The sequence below is a fragment of the Strix aluco genome, chromosome 1 (assembly GCF_031877795.1).
Source record: "Strix aluco isolate bStrAlu1 chromosome 1, bStrAlu1.hap1, whole genome shotgun sequence".
NCBI classification, from domain to species: Eukaryota; Metazoa; Chordata; class Aves; order Strigiformes; family Strigidae; genus Strix; species Strix aluco.
In genome coordinates, this window is record NC_133931.1 from 131,464,107 (window position 1) to 131,483,825 (window position 19,719).

Consider the following 19,719-nt stretch of genomic DNA (forward strand, 5'->3'; position numbering starts at 1 on the left):
GGAAAGTGCTGCAAGGATTTCCAAGAAAGCTAATTAATGCTATGTAAAAATACATCTACACTTGTACAATTTGCCTACTTAAAGACCTGGAAAATGGACCATAAAACTTGCCCGATACTGTGGTAAAAATAGTTAGACATTGTCATCACTCAGCAAAATTGTTTAACAAAAGGAAAAAGCATCATACTGTGACCAATACTATTCACTCCAACCTTTAAGCACATATCAGAACATGCAGTTAGGAACAAACCGGACTATTAGTTCGTAGTCAGCCTCTGGACTAGGACAAGGATACAACTGCTGTCATTCCTGCAGCAAAACATGATGTAGTACACTACAGTGAGAAACTGAACCTAAAAACCAATTCTTTGGGAAAAACAGGAATTTCTCTTTCACCTTTCATGTTGCTATCAGAAGAAGCTCAGCTCTCCAATCACTTTCTCTACCTCTCTATCATAAAGTGCTAAAGTACTCTGACTGCATCGCTCCATCTTCTTCCTCAAAGTAACATTCCCTATTGTTTCACAGATCCTCTACAACACATTTTTACGCAGATGATCTTCAGGACTGTGATCCAAAGATACACAAGCAAGTTACTTTGCTATGGCCATTATGTAATATTAACATATCTCAATGTATCTCAGCAAACCAGAGCTCACTTGGAAGAAATGCAATAATTATATGTGAGATATATTAGGCATTCTTCAATAAAAAAGTTTATTTCCAAATGAGTTACTAACAAAATGGTCAAATGACATTTCCATCAACTCAAACTCCATCAACTTTTTCAAAAATACCCCCTCCTGCTTACCACAGATGGATGGGATAATAGATGCTAACACTGTTACCTGGCTCTCCTTTTTGCTTCCTTACACCTTTCAGAAATGGAGGTACATCTAAACATTATGAATGTCAACCTGCTAAAACATATTTGGTGGCTACCTCAGCCCAGTTGACTTTCCCTTTTGATTCTCCCAAGGCTTGTTCTGTTACAACAGTGCTACTGTACACCCAGTACTGTACACATCCCAGTGCTAGCAATTCATCTTCTAGAGCTAAACTTCAGGCTTACTCTGGCAGGAAAATAGTCACCTCACCCAAGGAAGCAAAGGATAGGAAAATTCTCCAGTGTAACAGCAAGATCAAAAGTAGTTCCTGGAGGAAGCAGAAGATTAGATACTTGTTGTCACTCAAAAATTGTCAGGGAGAAGTGGCAGGCTATTAGTGCAGCATGAATTTTACCTGGCATCCAATGTTATTAGCATAAAATATGTATTTGGACCAGGATTAAGCAATGGATAAGCCACAATTAAGACAGAATGCCATTTAACACCACGGCTCTCACAAGGTGACACCTTCAGGAAGGTTGTCTCACAGCTATGCAGAGCACCAGTGAGCTCTGGGAGAACCATCCCTGAATGCAACATACAAGCTACTAATGAGTCTCTCCAAGGTCCCCATGCTCATGGTGCTTAAGATTTCCAACAGCTCACAGCTCAACAGAGACAATCACTCCTGGTTTCACCCGGCTCCTAGTTCCAGCCCCCAATGCCCAAATGTTCACTCTGCCCCTTGGCATGGCACAAAGCAGTTTTTATAGCCTAAATGATCAGGTGCTCCTACCAAGATGAGTCACAATTAAATGATTCAAAACAATAGATATGATGCTGCACCACCAGGGAACTTCCTGAGAGTCCTGTGCTGTGCCTGATGCCATGAAGTGCATACAGCAATCTAACAAGAAGTGAGCCAGGCTTTATCTGACACCTTCATAAATTACAGAACCAGGACAGCAAATAATGGCAGGAATAGACACCCTGAGCAGTGTTACAAGAGGTTTCTCCGTGATTTTGCCTCCCACATGTCAACGCAATGGAAGTTATACTGTGACACAAAGGTCCCAGTGAGTGAGCAGGATCATTTGCAGCAATAAACAAAAACCTGCTGCCCTTTGAAGAAAGCAAATCTGGAGCAGTGCCATATAGGGGTAATAGGGGTATCATAACAGAATAATCTGCTCTTAGATAACTATTAATTCTGTGATAAGGAAAAAAAATTATACAAACGTGCAATCAGTGCCTATAAACTTGTGGAAAGCTCTGTCTCAAGTTGTTGCTAGAGTAACTGTTATTTGTGACTTCATGCTTGTGAATGAGCAAGTAAAAGAAATGTGCTGGAGAAAAGTTCCTATACATTACACGTCTTGACTAATAATTGCGTGACAGGAATTATGTAGGAAGAACTGACAGGTAAATGTATTTTGTTTCGGTGTTGTGTTTTCTTCTTTGAACATAGAAGTTCACTTTTCAAGATCCTCTTTATAATCAAATCCATCTATTCAACTCTATTCAAAATGCTACACCTCAGCAGTTCAGAGATCTGGGAAGGGTGTGGGAGTGGGCATGAATCCCTATGTCTGCATGGATCCAATTCCACAACCTTAAAAAGAACAAAAGACAACTGTACAATGGAAACAGCATCACACACACAAAGCAAACTTAAAGGCTGTAAATGATGAGACTCAAAGAAAATCTTAAGTCCTGTGGTCAGAATCCTTCCTCATAGCTAACAAAAATAACAGCAGCATTCCAACACATACTTGGGCAAAAAGTAACACTGTGCTACTTGAAGCAATAAGCAAAAAACATCGGTTCTTTTTTTCTTTTCTTTTTTGTCTGTACAGCACTCAGCACAGCAGAGTACTGGGTCATGGGGACCATGCCCATGCTCTGTGAAAGCTGAAAGAGTCACAGTAACTATATACCTTTTCCAAATAAACATGCTAGTCAACCTCTGACGATGGAAAACCTGGACTTTCAAATAACAAAATATCTCTCTTCCCCTTAAAGATTTTTGCCTGTCGTCTCACAATACATATGCCAAAGTATGAGTTTGCAAACAAGCTCTCTTTTGCTTGCAAGCAACGGTATCACTGTTTGTCCAACTCCCATCATATGGGCTTCAGTTTGAAATTATTAGATCATCTCCCCGAAGACAGGGCAATTACAAAGTAAAGGCCGTTTAACATTTTCTTTTACAATTCTAACCTTCAGTATTAACAATAAACAAATACTTGGTGCTTAAATATTAGCAGATTACACAGTTGCCACAGGCCACTGTGGGTGTATGACCTTCATTCTTGCTAAGGACCTGAACAGAAAGTTGAAGGTATCAGAGAGGGTACTTGGAAGTAATTTTCAGTTTCGTGTGGGAATACCAAATAATCCAATGAAGACCTAAATCACAGTAGGGCAGTGACTGTAATACTAATGATTTATCTGCCAGTGACTTGCCACAACTCAATCAAAATTGTTACAGAGTTCACAATAACTCTCCATAATTTTCAAAAGTTGTAAGATACCTGACAACAATAATTAAGAACTTCTCATCTCCTTAAGAAACTGCAGAAATATTTCCAGCATTTTAATACATTTTAATTAGAAACTATTCTGATTTTAGCTTGAATGATTTTGGCTTCTCATCTCTGAGTCTATTTTATTACATATATTTGCATAAAGCAGTAACTGTTTCATTAAAACATTAAATTTATTTCTGCTGCACTGCCCTCAGAATATTTTTGTGAGATCACTTGGTTGCTGTGGAAATGATGATGATGTCAAACCGAGCATTCTGATTTAAAGGCAGGAATTTAAAAAAAAAAAATCATAAGATTACTTTCAGGCAGACGTCTTTAGCAGAGGGGGAAACAGAACTAAATAATATCTTCTGCCAAGAAAGGGATTTCCATTTTTGGGGAGGGCACTTAAACTAATCTAAAAATACCAGATTAACCAAACATAAAGCAGAGTTTAAGATACTACAGAAATGCTAGCACTATTCTTTCAATGTCTCATTAACCAGGAGTTCTTTTGTGTCATTCCTTGGACACTTGGGTTGCTGTCAGCACCCCGACATCACCAAATGAACTCAGAGCAGTATGTCTGCCACCCCACAGTAGGTACTGGTATTAGCTGACAGTGGAGTTCACTTTTTGTCATCAACTGTCAAAAACGTAGTAAAATTCCAAAAACTTATTTCTGACCAGTTGATCCAGCCCTTTGAAATACAAAAAATTAATGCTTTGCCTCATGAAAACACTGGGTGATCTACCAGTGGTTCCTCCTCACAGCTTTCACAACCTGTGCCAGCCCAGGAAGTCTTCAAACAGTGAACAGAAAAGCCAGGAGACCTCACACTAGTTTTCATTATATACCCCTTTGTTTAATCGAACTGTGGGTCACACAAAACATAAAGCAAGCTGGTTTTGGCTGGGATAGTTAATTTTCTTCCTGGTAGCTGGTACAGTGCTGTGTTTTGGATTTAGTGTGAGAATAATGTTGTTAACACACTGATGTTTTAGTTGTTGCTAAGTAGGGTTTATCCTACCTTAAGGATTTTTCAGTTTCCCATGCTCTGCCAGCGAGCAGGTGCACAAGAAGCTGGGAGGGCAAATGGCCAGGACAGCTGGCCCGAACTAGCCCAAGGGATATTCCGTACCATAGAACATCATGATCAGTATATGAACTGGGGGGAGTTGGCCGGGAGGGGCAGATCACTGCTCAGGCATCGGTCAGCGGGTGGTGAGCAACTGCATTGTGCATTGCTTGTCTTTCCTTGGGTTTTATTTCTCTTTCTCTTTTTTATTATACTCCTTTTCATTACAATTATTATGTTTGTTATTATTACTATATTTTATTATTGTTGTTGTTATTATATTTTATTTACTTATTAAACCATTCTTATCTCAACCCATGAGGTTTTACATTTTTTTTCAACCCTCCTCCCCATCCCACTGGAAGCAGGGAGGAGTGAACAAGCGGCTGCATAGTGTTTAGTTGCTGGCTGGGGTTAAACCATGACACTAAGCCACAAAAGAACTGTAGACACATATTCTGTATAAAACTTTCTAAAAAGACGGAAGGAAAATAGGGTGTTTGACAGAGTCTTTTTGTGCATACTTTGCTAAGCTCCTTCCATCATCGTCAAAACTTCAGTGCCCTCTTTCCCTCCTTCTCTCCCCACCCAACCACAAGAAAAAGGGAAATAGCTGGTTTACTATCCTTAACTTGTAAATGACACACAGAATAAGGAACTATTTAAGTGTTATTTTAACTATATACTATTTGGGTTGATGTTTACACACTTCAGAATTAAGTATTCTAGTTTGAGCTATTCTCATAACTGAGATACTGACTCTATAGGTTAAATGTAATGGGACACCAAAAGCAATTCTCAAGAGGTTTACAGTCACTATCATTTTCTTTACTGTGAGAAGAAAAGAGAAGCCCAGCAGAAAAGACCGAACCCACTGCTTCATACCAGTCAGACTTGAAAGAAAAGACCCAGACCAAGTAACTGATTTGGGCATGTGAACAGCATAAAAGCAATTGTAGAAAGTTTGTTGTTGCCATGTTTTTCTTCCTTTTGAACAGCATCAACATGGGACTAATTCATGATCTTTACAAAGTAGTTTCCAGTTAGACTGACACACAATGGCAAGCAGCATTAGACAGGTGAAGTGACAGGAAGGAGGAAGGCTGACTTGATGTCAGTGACAAAAACTATTTTAATGGAAATGTGAAATTATTCAAAAATTTCTTCCCCTAAACACGTGAAGATTTCTCTAGTCAGATTCAGACTGCACAATGGGCTGAGAGCAGGAATCAGCCAGACACGGTATTTTTACATACCACATTTTTTCTAATGGCTTTTCATATTTGGTGCCTCACTTAAAGGTTTCTTCTGCCAAAGATCTGTTAAATCGGTGATGTTCCATCAAACAGTAGTTGTCAAACATGATAAAGGCCTACAATAATAAAATACGTGACCAAGAGGTTTTACTAGCCAAGGATCCAGGGAAGAGTGGAAATAGGTCATATTTCCAAGGCACAGAAAGATGACAATAATAACAAACAGCCTGCTGTTTGTTCAGTAATACTAATTTTCAGACCTCTTCTCTTCTATCCTAAAATCAGACCTATGTATCAGGTCATGCGATGGATGGATGTGACAGGAAAGTCATGTAACAAAGGACAGATGATAATGCGTGACTGCTACTGCAGAACAAACCTTTCAATTAAGTCCCTTAAGTCGGGAGCCTGCCGCTCTGCTACTGATACAGGACAACATCCTAGTCTCTCTCCTACACAGTAACATCACACACCAGACCAGAGACTCGACTAAGAAGTTGTAGCGGGCACCTGGCATAAAAGAACTGCAGAAAAAATGCAAAGAACCACAAACATGCAAAAGTAGAAAGAAGCATTAAGGCAGGAGATCTCATTTCTCAGTGTAAGAAACCATGTGTACACACATTTGAACACTGACCTCCAAACCAGCGTTGTGTGCATAGACATAGGATCTCTGTGTCATGATCCTGCTGATGGCTTTTTATATTTTGGAGATTTTACCTGCATTTTGATTAACACCTATCAGTCTTTGATGGAAGATGTAGTCAGATGCCGCTCAAGCTACTCCAACACTGAATAATTTGCTCTAATTTATTCCTTCAAAACTATTCTAATTTACAGCTTTACTTAGATGAAGGGGGCACATTTGCTAACTTCCCAGAATTAAATATCCATTGACTGAGGCGAAACCTCAAAACCCCAAATAAAGGATGGTTCTATTGTTGAGAGAGTTCAGAGAAGTTGGGATAAGAAAAAGCAACTTAAATATGAAGACAATTAGAATTTCTTCCTCCTACTGTCTGGGTGATTGGCATTTGGCTCAGGATCATCCTTGTGAAAGCACTGTCCCCCTTAAGTGACTAAGTGCACTTTCAGGCAAACTCTATCAGGAAGAAGGTAGAAAAATATGTGCCCTTCTGTGACGCCATATTCTGAAATCTACAGACATTGTTCCCAGTACACAACATCAGAAAGAAAAACAAAGAACAGAGAGTGCTATTTGTTGTTCTCTCCTCATCTGTCTGTAGAGCTAGAACTTAAAAAAGACTCCAACCCGTGAAGGAACCTTTTACTTCCTGGTAAGTTTAAACTTATCCTCTCAGATAGAAATGAAGGTTGGCTCCAAAAAAGAACATTTTTAAATCCTCAGTGAATAAAGATCAAGTAGTATTGACCTAGAGAAACTGAAATATGTGAAAAGATAACTACAAAATTGTGCAAGAAGCTGGAAAAATCTGTGGTCAATGGCATTTTACACAACAATCTGAATTCCAGTAAATCAATTTCAATTACAAAGGAAGTACCAACAAGATTACAGTGTCACAAATGGAGAGAGAGAAAGAATAAACTCTATTGGGGAAATAACAAATTGAATTCAAATGCATCAAATCATCTTTTTCCTAAAGTTTTCAGTTTAAGAAAAACTTGTTCAACTATATCAGTAATATTCAGACTTTGATCCCCTATGTTTCCCTCCCCGTGCAGTTCCACAACTGCTCAGAAATGTTATCTTTTAAATTCGCTCAACAGCTCAACTACCAAGGTTTTAATACTCCAGAACACTAATTACATAAAGGCATCTGAAGGAGGAGGGGAAAAAAGGCCTGCTTCTACCTATTTATAAAGTTGGTTAATAACTATGGTCATCTAGCTACACAACACCTTCTTCCATATTCTAGCTCTGGAATTAATGTTGCTCTTCACAATTCCTCAATTGCCCTAATCATCAAGGACATAAAAATCACAGTTGTAAAAAGCACATGTACTACCCTTCCGATAGGTTCCCATAATTGCAAAAATAGCCTTTAAAAGCCTTGAAATTTTTATACTTATGAGAATTTTTTTAAAAACTAGACTTTATGAGTTTGATTTATGGTGGGATCTGAAGATTGAAAAAAAATTAGAGACTACATGCTAATACCCTTCAAGTAAAACTATTTTCTTTATATTTCTGTTTTGAACAGAAGACATAATCAAGTTCCAACTACATAATTTGTGGCTAATCTTAATATAACCTAACGATAGCTCTACAGATTACTACAGCTCTAGGACTACCATTGCTGGTTTACCAAAACTTAGACCTTAGCAGGTGAATTTACTTCTGTATTCTGGAAGCTTTTAGAAAATAAGATACACTGGTCAAAAAGCACTTAATGTGCTTTAAAAAGGTCAGTTTCTAAAAGACTCTTCTTCAATTTACAACATATCATTAACCATTTGCCTCCCTGATCAGTCTGTTTTGCTGTCAGACATTCCTGTGCCAAATACCTGAGACAGGTGCTGGAGCAGTACAGTCTTCATCTGCTTTCTGTGAAGCACTGCACTTCACAAAAAAGATGATCCTACATGTCTGAATAAAGACACATCTGTGCATTTCTCTCCACGTTACACCAAATTTAATTAATTTAGCAGTATGCGATAAGATGCAGCGTCAACATCTTTTTTCATTATTTGCATCTATTTTTTATCAAAGAGAAGTAGTAATAATTCAAAGGGCACTAATATGGCTGGGAAGTCTTCACCTGTCATGATGACAGTTTGTGGAGCAACAACTAACAGTTTCAAGAGCAGTTATCTGTCCTATTCATTGCAAGCACAGCCACCTACAATATTAACAGTAAGAATGCCAAAAATGTGGAAAGACTAAGGAGACAAGAGAGGCTCATATAAAAATCTGCAACACCTACTGAAAACAAGAGGCTATTTGGACACTAGTGGACTGAGAGCTTGGGCGAGAATCAAAATTCTCAGCTTCCACAGCAAACACTGTGGTGTAACTACGCCCTACCTAAAACCAAATGAAGCTCTAACTGCGGCAAGCCCCAGATCCTCCAAAAAGCCTACATCTAAATTCAGTAAACTCAAGCAACAGTGCCTGACAAGGAACGCAAACTGTCAGTCATAAGAAAAGACATGAGATGTGGAGAGTAAAGAAAATGTGTTGCTTAAGAATGGAAACATATTTTAGAATAACTAAAGCAATCACAAGTTGCAGTAGTACTATTTATTACAATAAACTCGGATTGGATAAGTTTTCCAAATACAATGTCTGTGTTTAAAAAAAACCACAATGACAACTCTCATAAAAGGCCCCAGGTGCCTGTTCCCAGAGGGATAGAAACCTCCCTGCAGCTCTGGTCTAAAGGCTTTGAGATTGGGTCTCCTGCTGAAGGGATGAACAAAGCACCAACATTATTTATGCTAATATGGACTGGCTGGTAGGGAGCAGTACTGAAGTGATGAGGAGGTCATAGTCATAAAGGCACCGGTAACCTAAAACACAAATGCATGAAATTTCTTTGTAGCTAGTTTTTTCATTTTGACCTTTATACGTTTTAATATGGATAATTCATAAGATGCCATAGTGCTTAACAATTCACACATGTATCAGTAATTCAAAAACTACCAATATAAGGAAAAAACAATCACATGCAAGGTTCCAGCATCTTCACCACTAAGGTCACTCCCCTTTACTCTCCCACATTTCTTTTTTTGCTTTTTGTGCAGTGACCTAGTGGTTCAGGAAACAAACAGGTACCTCTCCACACCAACCCAACCAACAGAACAACTACACTGAGTTCAGCCCTGGCATCAGAGCAGAAAGACAATCAGCCCAGTATCAGGAAGGCAAAACAGGCAAAGAACCAGTCCCAGAGGCCTGGTCCAGCCTAGGCTAGGGCTCCAAAAAAAGAACAGGTAACTTCCTAAAACTATGGAAGCAGTGATGATACTAAGAAGACTTTAAAATTATTTTTAAAAGGTTTGGCTGACTGGACACAAGTCTGCCAATCTCAATGTGCTCTCTACAAATAAAATGTGTTTGTGTGTTTGCAAACTCCACTTTCCTCAGCCTCTGAGGGTCAGATCCATTAGCACACTCCACTACCTCAGTCACAGCATGATGCAAAAAACAATCCACCTATGAGCAGAAAGGCACATGCGATTTAAGATTTTTAGGATTCCAAAAGTTCCACCAAGGTGCACATCCAGAACCGACGCAGCCCTGGCTGAGCACATACAGACATTTCAGACACAATGACCAGGTGCCCCCGCTCCAGCCCAGCAACCATGCATGCAGCACATCTAACGTGCGTTGGCAGAATTGCAGTAAGCATCAAGCACTGCAATCCTCTGAAACTGTGGCAGGTGGAGGTATCATTCATGCAAAATGTATAAACACCATGGGCAACAGAGAATCCAAATCTCCACCCTCTCAGCTGGGTGCCCTAACTGCTAGGAACTGGATGGGGTTCTGGCCCACTCCTCTGTCCCCCCAGTCCTTGAGTTGCTAGCTATGCAGCATCCCTGCTTGAAACAAAGATGCAAGCCTTGCTGTTTGAAGATCCTTCTGGGACATCCCTATCTTTTCATTTCCCACTGGCTGACTTAGATGGTCCCAATTCAGCACGTTGGCTGTTGTGGTACCTGTTCCTGGACACCTCAGACAGGTTTCCTAATTCTACTTCCAAAGACAAGTGGACAAAAGTTAGGCATGGAGATGTTGACCTAGAGAACACTGAAGTCTTCTTAGCCTAAATTTCAGGCTCTGGTTTTCACATGGCCAAGAGTAAGCCAGGCAGTAAGGCAAGTATCTTCAAAGAGATCCAAAGAGTGACCTTACTGGTCAGCATGCGAACAGTTCTTGCAGGCTGCCTAGCCATGCAGGACACCAGAAGCACATGTATCCAGCAACTGAGGTTAGGGACCTCACGAGTATCCAACAACAGGTAGTTGATCAGGCTTGTGACAAGCTCTATTTCTTCTGTTTCTTATCTAAATGTACACAGTTTGGTGTACACCCATTCACTTCTCCACTCTCTCTCAAATGTTTTTTTTCCCTCTTCAGAGAAAAAGAAAAATGCCAACAACCCACTCCTCCTGAGCAATTTCATCCTTTAACACACTGGATTTGTGCAGGCCAAGTAACATTTTCGGTAAAGAATATAATTGCAATTGCACGTTTCTAAGGTATTGTAAATAGCATGAAATTATTTTAAAATGTTATGAAAAATGCATTTGCAGTGTTCCTTTAAGTGTTTTAACAAAGCTTCAGTTGAAATTGCTTTATTCCAAAGCAATCGAAGATAGAGTATTTTTATAAGGACCTCTTTATCTCCCAGCAAATGACTGAGATACAGATACTTTCCAGAAAGAGAATGCACCAGAAAATATGCAACCTTACATTTTACTAGCCATAGTCATCTAGCACCATAAAACATCAGCTGCTGTGTTTCTGAAGACTGTGTTGTAGCTGAAGCAAAACAGCATGATTAGCAAAGTCGCAGCAGAGCCCAGAAGCCTTATGCAAGTTTAGGTTTGGTGCCATACAAACATACAGGCTTTATTCAGTACAGTGAAGCCATTCTATATCCAAAGCAGCAGCAATTCCACAGACTGTAAGCAAAAATGAAGCTAAAATCAAGCAGCACATTCATGCCATCTTCCAGGAAATACAGTATCACATACCTCCTTTTCATATTCCTTGGACAACATAAATAAAATAGATATTGGCCTAAACAAGCTGGTCAGAAGACACATTGTTATTATTCAGGGCTGTAAGATTGTCTACATTACAGGATCAGGAGGGGCGCCTTTAATGTATCGTTTGAAGCACACTTGGAATGGCTTCTCTAACCTCCTAGGACACAAAGCTGCATAGAAAGAAGAATTCACTTCCCAATGTGATAAGATCCAAATAACTTTAAACACTTTTCAGCGGACATCACAACAGACGAGATGCACGTAAGGATGTACACGTAACTGCTGGGTCCAGTAACACTCTCCTAGAGCTATACATGAAGCAAGGTCACCCTGAAATTCCTCGTACAGGGACACCATAATGGAAAAGAGCAAGTTTTGAAAACTTGTTAAAACCACTGGCAGTTGCAACATGCGAACTCATCATTAACTCTCTAACATATTAAAGACAAATCAACCTCTTTCACCACCTCCTCTAGCCCCCACCTTGCTCTTATAAAGAAAGTGGGGGAGAAAGAGTAGTTCAAAGAAACAGATAAACTCAATTGATACAAAAATCCCAGTGTAATAAAAGTTCGTTTTCAGGGTTACTTGGTGTTCACTGCAGAATAGAGCTGTATAGACTTTTTCCACAAGAAAGTCGCTCCACGAGTGCACTCCCTGGGATTATTCTTGCCAGTGGGCCCCGTAACTCACTGTGCACCTTGTGGGATTAGGACTCAAGCAGCGCTCCTATGGGTAAATGTCATAAGCAAAGACTTGTGCAGTAAAAGAAACCAAAGAAACTAAACACATAAAACAATGGCAAGGAGGACAGGGAAGGGGAGTAAATGATTTGCTTTCTCCTCTGTTTCAGTTGCAGTCATCATGCATGTTACTTCATACTTAGAAAAGGTTTGAAGTTATCAGCACTCATACAAATTCAGTGTCCCTTTATCAGGCAAATTCTGGTCTCCTAAGAAGTCAAGATGCAGTAAGAAGTCATAAGCAGCATAAATACACGTTTTTTCTGAGGGGGAAAGTGGAAAAGAGAGTCTCATGATACGTAAGGTGTTTTAAGAATTTACACACGTATGCACAGTTCCAAAATGTAACTACACATCAGCAACTTCTGTACAGACTAGCAATAGGACTTTCCACGTGGATCTTGCATAGGACTATCACATCCAGAAAAATTAAATGGTGCCATTAAGTATCATGACACTATTAAGTCTACAGTACACAAACTCAGTGATGCTTCAGGGAAACAGATTGCTCTCTCCTTACTCACCAACCACTTTCCCCCCATGGTTTTGATCTCACCGAGTGGCTAGAGCCTGTCCACAAGGGACTCCACTCCTTTCACAGACACAGTAGCCCATCATGATGCTAGGATCCCTCACCTTAACTATGTTCCTTTCTGAGGGCCCAATGAATCCACATGCATTGCAATGCAATTCTTCTCTTCCATTTTGCTGGAGGAAGGGAAGAATGCATCATCAAGGGCAAGAGGAGTGAATTCAGTCCGTTCCCAGACACACCCCACCTTACTGCTAGCACAGGGGAGAGGAGCACAAGAGAAAGAGCTGAATGAAGAGGCACAATGGAGCAGTACGATGCACAAAGGGACAGGCTGGGCATGCGAGATTGCAAAATAATCAAGGTGGCATGGTTGCACCAGCATCTAACAGTTTCAGCATTGTTTGGAACCACGTTCATTTAGAACCGCATTGACATGGTGTTTGTATTTCAACCACTGCTTATCCAAACCTCATTAATTCACATCACCCAGTGCAGGCACTGGATCATTTCTGCACACAAAAAGACCCACAGAGCCAGGGCCAGCGGCATCAATCCTTCACAGAACTCAAATTAATTCAGTCAGTGTGATGCATCTTGCAGGACTGGGGTGTTCAGTGGGAAATGTCTGGCTATATTAAAACCAAGACATACAAGCAGCCTGTGATGAGGACTAACTATATTTGACATGACAAGGTTTAGGACTTTAAAGGTAAATATGGCAGCAACCAGAAAGAAGATGTAACTCCACTGATACAGCTTCCATAGTAAACAGTTTCAGAAAAACACAAGCCAAAAGAGAATTTAAAAACTGTTAATATAAGAAAACTGTGTAACAAATGTTCTTTACCTTGCACTACAAACATCCCAAATACTGTCATGTAAGTAAAGTCAGCAACAAATCTCTTCATGTTACCTTATTGATATATTTCTGACAGTCAGGCACCTGTTCTTCAAAAGACTTACACATGCACTTAAATTTAAGCATGCAAGTAGTCCCATCAGGTACTGATGTAAAGTTCATGCTTTCACTTGAACAGTCATTTTACATTTAGCTTTTTTCAGCATGTGACATTTGTGTTCACTTTGTTCATAAGACAATAATTTTAAAATAACTTATACATTCTGGGTTACAGAGGCAACCAGTATGTGACCAATGGACAAAACACACATGCACAAAAAACCAATTACATTAGAAACAGAGAGATATTCCACAGTATTTAAAAATCAACTCTTATATCAACACTATGCAGTTCAATACAAGTATTGACATTTATTCACATGCTATCCATAGCAGAGATGGTGTACAAGTGCTTCCATGCTAAACCCACTGTTTTTACACAGTTTCTAAGCTTTATCTACTGAAATTATTAAAGTTTGGTATTTTCGTTAATGCAATTTTTAACTGTTTTGAACGTCACTTAGTGGTTATGAAATAAAAAGTTTAAAAATATATATAGTAGCTCATTTTATAGCATATTATAGTAGCTCACAGTATCAGTTTCTGACCTTAAGTTGAACGGACAAAGTAGCACAGTGGCAAAGGCAAAATCAGCTATGGAAGGAGGTCTCATTGAGAAGTACCTTAGAACTTCCCACTGAAAATAAGTTTATATTTTATCAAGCAGTAGGACTTCAAAAAGATAGCACGTCACACTTCGCACATGCATGAGACAAGAGCTACGCCCAGAACTGTGTAGCAGTATATGGACCAAGGGTAGCTTACATTCACTCAACAGGCATAGTTAATTCTGCTGTAAAATACACACCAGGTGAATGGCGAGGGGCATTAGCTAGACTATGTAACTTCTCTTTAGAAATATCTGGCTAAAGGGCAGAAAAAACATTGTGCTTGCATTGTTAAACACTCAAAATGAAGAAATAAAGCATGACACACTATATAAAATGTCATTATTGCTCTGTATATGTATTACCATAGAGACTTTCCACATAGTCTGTTTTCTGTGCAATTCAGAAAAAGAAGCCAGTATCTATGATGGTAATTTAGTTACCAGTGGGGTAAAAATCTACTGGAACATCTCACCTGCAGTTTTTGCTGGCAATTTGTGCAAATATAATTTACAGTGCAGGTTTCACAAAACACTTTCAGAAAGCATTTTCAAAGATTAAGAAAAGACACTGATGTGCAATATACATTGTTTAAAACACTGTATAAATTGTAAGACACTGAATAACATACAACGAAGAAATTAAATGGCACCGTAATGGACATTAAAGATTCCACGTATAAAAGCTTTGCCCATTTCTTGATACCTGAGTGTTTAACTATGCAGCCTTAACCCATTTGGGTTTTCCTCTTGACAGACTGAATTCCAAAAGTCTGCTTAAAATGTCAACATTTGAAATCTTGCTAGCGAAGAAAAATTACATTCAATTCCAAAGACTCATATGCCTAAAAGGGTATAATTAAAAAATTACAGGAAGCGGTCATGCAGGACACTGGCAAGGAAAAGGTACTGGAGGGATTTTAGAAAAATCATTCGACTCACCAGTCCATTGTTTGGCTGAGGTGAAAAAGGCAAACATTACTGAGATGCATCAGTGAGGAAGTTAGAACACAAATCAAGGCCCGTGCCTGCAAGCACATGTGAATAACTTTAGGCCCAGAAGCTCTTTATGTGGCACAGTTATTCATATGTGTGGCTTGCAGAACCTGAGTTCAGACGTTACTGTTAAGAGTACAAAACGCTACTTAGATTTTGCCACTGACTTCAATAAAAATAGAAATTCACCCGTGTTTAACAGCAACTATTTCACCTCAAAAGATAAAACCTCTTGAAGTCTCACAAGGTAACTTAATAATTAATCCATTCTAGCTGCTCCCAGTTCTACTTGGGGCTTTTTTAAGCATAAGTCTCTCAAAACACATTAAAGCCTGCAACCAGAAGCCTTCCTCAGAAGCTACCTGAGGGCTGTAAACACTGCAGTACAAAGTGCTGTATCTCTGTCTTGCAATGCACCAAGGATGCTTATGACACTAGTGACAAACCATTATTCTTTTTATCAGGTATCTCTCTGCCAAGCCTGATGTAATCGAAAACATACAATACTCAGTTCATTTTCTCTTTAAGTGTTGAGTCTTTCCAACATATGCTTATATAGATTTTGGTGACCTGAACTGTGTAATAAACCAAGCTAAAAAAAAGACACCATGCAAATGTGTAGCATGGAGCACACATGTCTACCTGATTAGACAAACACGAACTACATACGCAACATTTTTTAAGTATATGTAAGTAGTATGGATTCAAATAGATTGCAGATTAAGAACTGCTGCTTTGAGAGGAAAAGGTAAGTAAATGGTTCATAAATTCAGTGAATGGAAGACTCTTAAGTCATCTAACACCAGTAGTTTGGTAAGATGCAATTGATTCGCTGTGCGTATGGTCAGGTGGGCAATCAAAAAAAAGAAAAAAAAAAGCTAGACAGGACATCTAAGATTTATAAATAATAAACATAAGATTTGGTGATGACTGTTTCATACAGCCTAGCAAAGAGGAATCACATATTGCCCAGTCCATTAAAACAGCATGCATTTCAGATAACCCAGGTTCTTACTAGCAAGCTGTTGACAGGAGCAGCTCTGTCACGGACTCTCTGAAATAAAGGAGCATGCAACTCCCACCAGACTGAGCACATGTGCTGCTTTGGATTGCTTGGGGAAGTTTTCTCCATAGAAGTTTCATCACTGACTTCATCAAAAGCAGGATGTGGCCCAATTATTTTTTTTAAAGTCTCAGTATTCAAAAAAGAAACCTAATAAAAGTGTTTGAAACACCAACACTAATTTTATCTGCCATTAGAAGTGGAATACCTACTTTTTATATGCCCTTGATCCAGCTAATGGCTAATGTATTTGTTTTCTGGAAGTGTGTTATTAACCAACTGATAAAAGTATTTCAATTCATTTATCCTTCTAAAACAGGAGAAAAGCCTAACAGGTATCTCTCTCTGACAAGAGAGCACTAAGAAGTGAAACCGGTTGGAAATTATATCAAATGTGAAAACAGAAGGTAAAAATAGGTATGTGGAGAAAATGGGAGAAAATGCTAAATGGGACCACCACGCTAAGGCCTGCAAGCAGGGCAGGGCCACCATCAGTGCCCGCTCTGGGCACGGCGAGCCCCGCCAGCCGCCGTCCCAAGGGCCCCCTGCATCCTCTCGTCCAAAAATAACTGTACCCAGAACACGCAGGCTGCATATTTTAATGCATCCCCACACTGTGCGTATGGCGGGGTTCTTCTGGGGCACACCTGGGCCCGAGAGCGCCCGGCGGAGCCGCGGCCGGGCCGGGGCAGTGCGCGGGCCGCGCCGGGGAGGGCCGCACCGAGCCGCGGCGGCGCCGGCCCGGCGGGACCCGCCGCCTCTCACCCCGCCGGCAGCGGCAGGCGGCCGCGCAGTGTCAGGCAGATGGTGCATTACAAGCAGAGAGCAGGCCCGCTCCCCGGGGCGGGCAGGTGGGGATCCCCGCCGCGCCGCCTCGGTACCCGCCGGCACCCAACCCCGCCGGCCGGGGGGGAGGCCGCCCCCGCCGCGGGCGCTCGCCGGCCCCCCAGCCCGCCCCCCTCCTCCCCCGGGGCCGGCGGCGAGGGGCCGCGAAGCCGCGAGACGGAGGAGGAGGCGCCACTCGCCGAGTTTCGCCAAGGACAGGCCCGAGGTCAAACCCGGCAGCCGCCCGCCTCCCGCCGCGGCCCCTTCCCCGCCGCCGACGGCCGCGCTGGCGCGCGCCGCCACCCGCCGCCCGCACCGCCGCCGCCGCCCGCGCCGCCTCCCCGCCCGCCGCCGCTGGCGGGGACTTACCTTGGCAGCCATGCTGTGCCCGGCGCGGCCACCCCCTTCCCGTCCCTTCCCTTCCCTTCCTCCCCTCCCCTCCCCTCCCTTCCGACCGCGGCAGGCAGCTTCCCCGCCTGCGCACCAGCCCGCCAGCGCCGGCCGTCACCGCTCTCCCAGGCACGGACGGGGCGCTCGGCGCCGCCAGCCCATTGGCTGCACCCCGGCCCGGCCCGGCTGCAGCCCGCGGGGTCGCCCGGCCCGGTCCAGCCCAGCCCGGCGGGGGGCTGCGGCGTCCGCGGTGGGCGAGGCGGCAGGAGATGCGGCCTCAGGCACCGGCGGGCCGCGGGCGCTTCGGGGCGGGCACCGCCTCGCCCCTGGGAGGGGGACCCGGTTTACCTCAGGTTTTCTCCTCCGTTTACGGCTGGCGGCCTAACTGCCTCCGAGTCGCCTCAGAGGGACTCGGAGCTCTGAGGGGCCCTGCAGCCCCTCCAGCCGCTGGAGAGAGTCCTGAGTGACCATGTCGCCAATTAGTGACTCGTGCTGTTAACCCGAGGAAATGATGCCTCCGGCGAGTTCGGAGCACACCGGGGCAAGTAGCGGGAGAATGCCAAACACCTTCACAGCAGCCATGTGTTGCGCCTCTCAGCAAACCCTGCTCTCCTGCCCAGAGCTGTCTTCTTCCCCGCGAGTCAGGCAGCTGTTTGAGGGAGGTTTCACCGAGTTGCTGTACCCCGAGGCTCCATTCTGGGATGTCCCGAGCACCAGCCGTGCTTTCAAACAAATTTTGTTAATGCCGTTTTAGCTCTTAAGTCAGCATGAACGTGACACGTAAGCAGCCCCACTAGAGCCCACAGCTGTACCCAGGATGACCACAAGCATGGCACGGTCAGCCTCACAGACAGTTTGCAGACTGTCTACAGACAGCCTGTCTGGGCGCCTTTGGCAGCATACCATTTGGCAGGCAGGCCCGCGGCTTCGACCAGGGCTATTGCCAGCCCTGCCGATGCCCAAGCTGCCTGGCCTCGGGGCTTCTGGCTCCTGGGGGGGCTATTAGGCTGGCCTGAGGTTGGTAGTGCAGACAGAGGACTTGTCACCTGTATGTAACTGAAAGTTGCTTATAAGAGTAGCTCGGGGGTGAGGTTTTGTGTTTATAATGGGGTATCAAGTTAGTGATAGCTTTGAGGTGGATCTTCCAGCGCTTTCCCTAAAGTGAGTTTTGTAAAGACACGAAAAAGGCAAAGGTTCTCAAAGACAGATCTATTAAAATATAAACCAGAACAACTCTTTAATTGTTTTTAATTGTCTTAGAGGGAGACGGAAGAGAAATTACAAGGATGCATAAACGCATCTGCGCCTGCCCACTATAAATCTGTGCAGGATGGCTCTTTTTATGTTTGTTTTCAGTCCAATGAATTAATGACTTTTTTTTTCAGCAGATTGTACAGTCTCTTTTTTGTCCCTCAGAAGTTTCCTCCATCATCCGTGAGGCCTGGCAGTGTATCTACCTCCTTCACTTCTCAGCATTCGTCTAGTCTCTGCTTCTTGTAAAACCCTCCCATTTGCTAAATTCTCTGCCTTTTCTACCTGCCCTGCATCCGTGTGCCTGTTGCATGTGCTCAGCTGTTCTGTGAGACAGCACAGCCTTTCTCCTCTTGCTGCATCTCCCTGACCTAGAAAACAGCAGTTAGAGCAAAGCAGACTTGGAACCTTCCTTCAGCCACACCTTTTCAAATAAACACAGAAAACAGATTATGTAGTGCCTATCTGCAAACAACCAGATAAGTAAATACTGACACCTTGTCATAAATGAATAGATAATAGCAGTCCATTTATAAACAACAGAAAAACAGTATCTGAGATTATTTTAATAATACCACTAAGAAGAGAAAAATTACAGAGAGAAAATAGCATAACTGTCTTAGAATACAAATTCAACATTCTGTGAATATACAGAATCCAGGATGTTTAGATGTGAGGCTGAAAGTCTGTCCTATTGAGCTTTATTTTTGTGAAAACAGTCTTCAATGGGATTTTTTTTCCCATATTGAGACTGCTAAGAAAATTACTACAGTTCTCATGTTATACTGCCACATAGTCTTGAGCCAATTGCCAGGAAAAAACACAAGCAAAAAAACTGCCAATGTTTCAAGTAGACTGATGGTGAAATTCAGAGAAGCAAATATGAAAGGATGACCCTAGAAAGCCTCATTCAACTGCTCCCTAAATGTGACAGCACCTGAGCTCTTCTAGCACTTAGAAT

The 19,719-nt window shown here is 42.1% G+C and overlaps 1 protein-coding gene across 3 annotated transcripts in view; it reads right to left on the reverse strand.

Moving 5' to 3' along the window:
- The window catches only part of SLC25A13 (solute carrier family 25 member 13), a 102,447-nt gene extending 84,891 nt beyond the window's left edge, over positions 1 to 17,556 (reverse strand). Inside the window, exons 1-2 of one of the 3 annotated variants that reach the window (XM_074836169.1) lie at positions 17,487 to 17,522; positions 15,176 to 15,261 (exon numbers count right to left, since the gene is read on the reverse strand). Coding sequence is in view for 2 of the 3 variants with exons in the window: in XM_074836148.1 (XP_074692249.1) it covers positions 15,176 to 15,190; positions 17,487 to 17,498 (27 nt within the window). In the remaining variant the exon portion in view is untranslated. Of the gene's footprint in view, positions 1 to 15,175; positions 15,262 to 17,486 lie in introns of all 3 variants that reach the window. The other 2 variants (XM_074836148.1, XM_074836158.1) reach the window with 2 other exon arrangements.
- Between the last annotated feature and the right edge of the window lie 2,163 nt (positions 17,557 to 19,719).